General features: G+C 46.8%; 1 protein-coding gene across 2 annotated transcripts in view; it reads right to left on the bottom strand.

Annotated features, from left to right (window-relative positions):
- LOC113209548 (regulator of G-protein signaling 20) overlaps positions 1-3,093 on the bottom strand; it is a 27,867-nt gene extending 24,774 nt beyond the window's left edge. Inside the window, exons 1-3 of one of the 2 annotated variants that reach the window (XM_052268095.1) lie at positions 2,692-3,093; positions 1,981-2,025; positions 1,663-1,695 (exon numbers count right to left, since the gene is read on the bottom strand). In XM_052268095.1, the coding sequence (XP_052124055.1) occupies positions 1,663-1,695; positions 1,981-2,025; positions 2,692-3,074 (461 nt within the window). In that variant the 5' untranslated portion in view covers positions 3,075-3,093. The remainder of the gene's footprint in view (positions 1-1,662; positions 1,696-1,980; positions 2,026-2,691) is intronic. The other variant, XM_052268096.1, reaches the window with a different exon arrangement.
- Between the last annotated feature and the right edge of the window lie 2,812 nt (positions 3,094-5,905).

The raw sequence follows: 5,905 nt of genomic DNA, 5'->3' as shown, positions 1-5,905 counted from the left end.
GGGGGGGGGAGCAGCAGCGGCCCCGGCAGCTGGGTGGAGCTGGGCTGGTGATTGGGTTCGAAGCACTGTTTCGTTATCCGTTTGCAAAGCGCTGCTGTATCTGGGCCCGAGTGGCAGCAATAAAACGAAAAGTGCTGATCCCCAACGGCTGTAGCTGTACTACATGTTAAAACCTTGTCCATTTTCTTTTCTGCAGATACCGTGTGTCGGGGCCACGACACAAGAAGTAATGTTGTGGGTTTGACTACCGTAGGCACCAGGGCGCCTGACGGATGGGGCGAGGAGGCAAACCTGTGTCATAGCCTGGCACACGGTACCGATGTTTGACAGGTTTTGACGGGCATGATTTCACTCACAATTATTGCAATCACGTCATAAAAACCTTTAAACTTCTCGCTACAGAACAGATTTCAAAAATAAAAATAGGCACACATTAACACAATAAACGTGCCAATCAGTTTAACTGGATAATTTTAGACCGATGCAAATAAATTAACTGGATGTAAAAAGGTTTAGCATACAGCTACGTGGCACACGGTTAATTGAAGGTGCGGGCTAAAGAAGCCACCATAGTGTGACTAAATCAGTTTTGTGAAGTGGAGAGCAGGTCCTTATTTGGCTTCAGTCAGTGAGTAGTTTTTTTTCAACAGGAACTTTAGGTTCACTCTTTTATCTACACCCATAGTCAGCAGGTGCGCTCATGTAACAAGCAAAATCCTTGTTATTTTGGATGGAAGTTGTTGTTCTACAAACAGTTAATATTATTCTAAAAAGAATATTTCAGAGTGCGCAGCGACAGTAGAGGTAGAACTACTGATCATTAGACAAAAAACATGTTCATATAAGTGTGGTAGTAAATATTCGCGACAGTCGCGCACAACCGTTATGCCGACGTGGATCATTGTTTTGGCAGTGCAACAATGTTTGTGACACCAGCACAATGTTATCAGTGGCCCAACGCACAATACTCTTTCTCCTTTCCCCTCCGCGGCCCGTCGCTTTGTCCATGTGTATCGGGTTGCAACCGCCGCTCGCCCGCCTGCTGCCCCGCCGGACTGTGTTCTGCTCCAACAGGTGCAACAGACCTGCATGCCCCATCTGGCCTGGCAATGCCTATCGGCAGCCCAACCCCTCTTCCACCCCAACCCCAGCCCCGACAGCAATTCATGGCCGTGGCAGCCCGGGGACGGGCGGGAAGGGATACGTCCACCCTTAACGGAAAATAGAATTTTTTATTGGGAGTGACATGGGCCCGGAGCGCTGGAGCCACTCCTCGGTGCAGGCAGGACCGAGGCCGCGCGAAGGCCTTTCAATGGGAGCCTTTCAAGGCGAAGCGGGAGGTTGGGGATCAGTGGGGAGTGGCGAGGAGCCGAGCTATACACGGTTTTAACAAAATGGAATTAAAAGAAAAAAGGGTTTCAAGTGGTTGCAGAGGATAGGGCGAAAAGGAGAGAGAGAGAGAGAGGAGAACAAAGAAGAGGTTGCGACGGACCGGGGCGGGTAAAGGGATGCACGGCCGTGCCACTCTGAACGCGAAACCTTCATGTTTACAGCGAATAAGTTGACACTGCAAGTGGACCCAAGGCTTGCCTTGCACTCGACGGATATATCCGGGCCCAAATCATGGTTAAATTATGAAGACGGTATAAAGGCGGTACATACCAATTTCTGTCCGATAGTAGTCTCAAGAACCGCCTGTAACAAGTTATGAGTGTTACCGAGAGTCAAGGCACTCTTTGTAAGTTGGATTTTACTTCAGCCGTTTTCCCCCATTATTTTCAGATTGCCATCCCGACATAGTAAAATTTTTAACTATTCAAATCTTTTTACTGTGGGAACCTGATAGATTAGGATAGCCAGCAGCCACCTGCCCAAGCTTTTGCTATAAAAATTATTTCTAGTCACTTTTCAAAAATTATATCGGCATCGCCCTCCCTCTTTCTTCCATACCGTTTATGCTCACGGGCTTGGATCTCTTACCTGAAGCAGAGGCAGCTGGCACAATTTGAAAGGAAGTTAGCAAACCTGCCAAAAGAAAGATCGATGTTAGATTTCTAATCCCACCATCATCATAGAGGATGGTTCGACGGGTTTCAGCAGGGGCATTAGAGATTTTACTGCTCGGACGCGGGCTGTCACTGTATCACGTTCGTGTTTCGGGCGCACCCAGCACCTTCTATTCCGAGTGCCTCCTCCAGCTGAAAGCACCCCAACATATGAGCTGTATGCTCATGAGCCGGCCCAGCCCAGCCCACGCGTCGCGCGGCTCCCTCAACGCTATTCCCATGCGCGTCTCCCTGAAGCCCTTGTTATCACCCTTTCCCTCCTAAACAGATGATTGCAGTAGCGACGCATCAGGCGGGACAAGACGGGGAGCAGCAGAGAAGCGTTTATGCGTCTTCATGGTTGTAGTGTCAGAAAAAAATGCATTACGTTGCAATTGTGTATGTGTGTTTGTGTTGACTCAACCGACAAGGGCGAAAAAGATGATGTCAGAGAATACTTATATTTTGAAAGAGGTACGAACGTGTCTTGTTAAAATTTGTTTTAAGGGGTTTTGTCTTATCACTTATATGAATGACCGCCAACACTTTTGTTTGCTTCCTGAACATTACGTTTGTATGATATTTGTGCGCAATCACGTATCCAACTAAAGTGTCAGAAGAATTTACGAGAGCAGAAGACACTCACCATGAGCAACTACAGCAGCAGCACCAGCAGAAGCAACAAGGCTTCCGCAGCGGTGGGTTCTCGTCGCCGTCCTCGTTGTTATGCCTTTGTCTGAATCTGCTGTTTCTCTCCTTGTTCCGCTTGGTCTTTTGCTTATCACAACGTTTCTCTTTGGCTTTTTTCTCCTTCTTCTTCTCCGTGTCCTGCTTCTCATCCGCCTGCTCCTTCTCCTCCTCGCCGTCATTCTCCTTGTCCTTCTCGCTGGACTCCTTAATCTCCTCGTGGTCGAGCACCCCCTTATCCCTGTCGGAGGGGCCCACCTTAGGCATGGCGCTGGACGTGGCCCCACCCCGCAGGCGGCACTCCGGCCCTGGCCCCATCTTGTCCTTACTGCCTCCGGACATCTGCGGAGAGGAAAGAACATGGATTAGTAAAGCATCCCGGAAAAGTACTCCTGAACGTAGACAAAGAGTATCCCAGGAAGAAAACAGAAGAGAAAACTGATGGTTTGGTCTGTATATCGACGATGCTAAAGAGATGCTGTATGCTAATGTTGACGGTAAAGCGAGAGTAGAGCAAGTTCTAGTGCAAAGATTTAGAAAAACATTGAGAAATGAAAGAAGAATTTCTGCACTTAAATTTTGCACTTGTGGTTGGCCTTTGGAATGATAAAAAGAACGACCTCGTTATGTTCTTTGAAATAGTCACTTGAATGCGTTTCTCCCTTCAGTCATTCGATCGCAGGTTGCAGCGAACATGAATAGAGGGAACAGAGTGTAGAGAGTGTGGCAGCAGAAGTAAGGTAGGGGGTGAGGGAATGACAGAGTGACGGGGAGAGAGAGAGAGAGAGAGAGAGAGAGAGAGAGAGAGAGAGAGGACAAGCTGTGGAGAGTGCCTTCCAGAGAGATCAATAGCTGCTCCACGGCCTGGTCGTCCCGGTCGGGTCAGGTCCGCTGCGCTGGTTGTCGCTTAAGCCAGGCAGCGTGCGTGGGCCTCATATCTCTCTCTTAGCCGCTCTTTGGTTGAATACTGACATGAGCTGGACTAAGGCCGACCCTATTGGGTATGCCACCCGCTACCCTTGCCCAATTCCGCTGAACTCAATACACGTTTGCCTAAAGACCAAGGGTTAGCGCCATGTAATAATCTCCTTCCTATTTTGCCTTTACCACGGTTAAAAATAACTGTCTCCTGACGCATCCTGCAGGATTGACACTCCTGTTGTATAACAGAAATGTTGTTTTCATTTGAACCCTCTCGAAACTTGTGATTTTCGGCCCATATTGGCCCACAACAAAAACTACTGCGTATTACTTTGCTGTACATTTACAAGAAAAGAGAAGTTAATTTTGTTAGCAACACATTTCGTTTCAAAACAGGACACACGTATTATTACAACTTTTTTTACAGGAGGAAAACAAAAGTAACTGCTTTTGGTCGGAAACTTCTCTGGAAACGCTGGTGTAAGACAGTCTCACACCAAATGGTGTGAGGCAAAATACCTCACACCAAACGGTGTGAGGCAAACATACCTCTCACCAAATAGTGTGAGAATAGTTGTGCCTCACACCAAAAGGTGTGAGACCCTCTGTGCCTCACACCACTTGGCATGAGGAATTATCACTCCATTTGGTGTAAAGCACAACGAGTCTCATACCATTTGGTGTGAGGCACAAGAAGTCTCACACTACTTGGTGTGAGGAATGTTTGCCTCACACCGTTTGGTGTGAGGTATTTTGCCTTGCACCATTTGGTGTGCGACTGTCCCACACCCGAGTTTCCGGAGTTGGTTTTCGAGATTTTGAGTAACGCCCCCTTTTTTTACAGTAGTTCCTTCAAAATTCAGTATGTGCCGCTAAAATAATTAATCACACATTTGTACTGGATTTACAGCATTTTTTTTAACAGTGTGGTTTGAGCCCTCCTTCACGACTTTATGGCCCACGTGCTAGTTTCTAAAACATTTCAGACGGATTTTGCCCAAACTGAAAATTGGCTGGCTTTCGAGGTACATTGTTAGAATTTAGCTCTCCGTACCCAATTTGAACCATTGAAACTACGGTAGTACTGGTTTTCTATTAATAGATATAGCTGGAAAATAATTCGTGGTCGACGCCATCATTTTCTTGTCATAATTTTTTGCAGTACAACGATGGTATGCAACACTTCTAGATTTTGATTGTACAAAGCGACCACAAAAATTTTGGGTTGAAATCTAAGTTTTTTTTGTTTTAGAGTATCGTTGTTCGCGAATCTTTTTTGTTTACTGCTGTAATAGGCTTCGCTGAGCCAATTCCAGTAAACTCTGACTTGAACCTAGGTGGAAGAGTATAGTGCATACAAAGGCCATAAGAAGCCGACAGTGTAGAGGGACTGAAGGGTAGAGGCTGTGTTATCAGCCGATAAGAGCCTGCGGACGGCCAAGGGCGGTAAAGGTCCGAAGTGATTGCAGGCGCAAAGAGGGAACCTGTAATCAACGAAATGTACAAATCATTCCCTGCGAGAAATACAGTACCCAAAAACCTGCCCCCCCCCAATAGAAATTCGTTGAATTGATTTGTCTTTCTCTGCAGTGCTGGACCAATCCTATTTTTATCGAACAAAAGGTGGGACTTGTCGTTTTTGAAACGTGCACATACTTTAATGTCCTTTACAAAAGACGCGTGTCGTTCTCTCAAATTCCTTACTACCGAAAGCAAGAAAGTCGAAAAGCAGCAGTCTTGATCTTGATGCAACCTTTTTGGATGCTATTTGAATTAAAAAAAAACAGTACTCCATCAATAGATGAGATAGCTGCTACGGCGTTTCAACTAAGCTGCTGACTTTATGCTTTAACTTTTGAACTTGCAACTTTACGAGAGAACAAGCTGACCATTATGGCGTTTCATGCGCTAAAAATTGAAGAGGAGTGAAAACGAATTTCCTAATATCACAAAGCAAAATCGTAACATGTTTATGAGAAAATGAAATAAAACAGAAATAGTGTGCTCTAAACACATCGAGGGCAACCACCATCAACAGCGGCGCGGCGGTCTCCCAGCCGAATGGCGCCTGTCAAGCGGAGCGTAGGCAACCCGACGACGCGGGTGCGCACCGGGCTGCCTCACCAGGACGGCGGCCCCCGCTCCCGAGGCGAGAGGAAGGGATGATAGAGTGAGTATGTGTGTGTGTGTGTGTGTGTGTAGGTGTGTGTGTGTGTGTGTGTGTAGGTGTGTGTGTGTGTGAAGGAGAGAGA

The sequence above is a fragment of the Frankliniella occidentalis genome, unplaced genomic scaffold (genome assembly GCF_000697945.3).
Source record: "Frankliniella occidentalis isolate FOCC.00 unplaced genomic scaffold, Focc_3.1 Scaffold63, whole genome shotgun sequence".
Lineage (NCBI taxonomy): Eukaryota > Metazoa > Arthropoda > Insecta > Thysanoptera > Thripidae > Frankliniella > Frankliniella occidentalis.
This window is presented reverse-complemented; position numbering and strand designations above follow the sequence as displayed.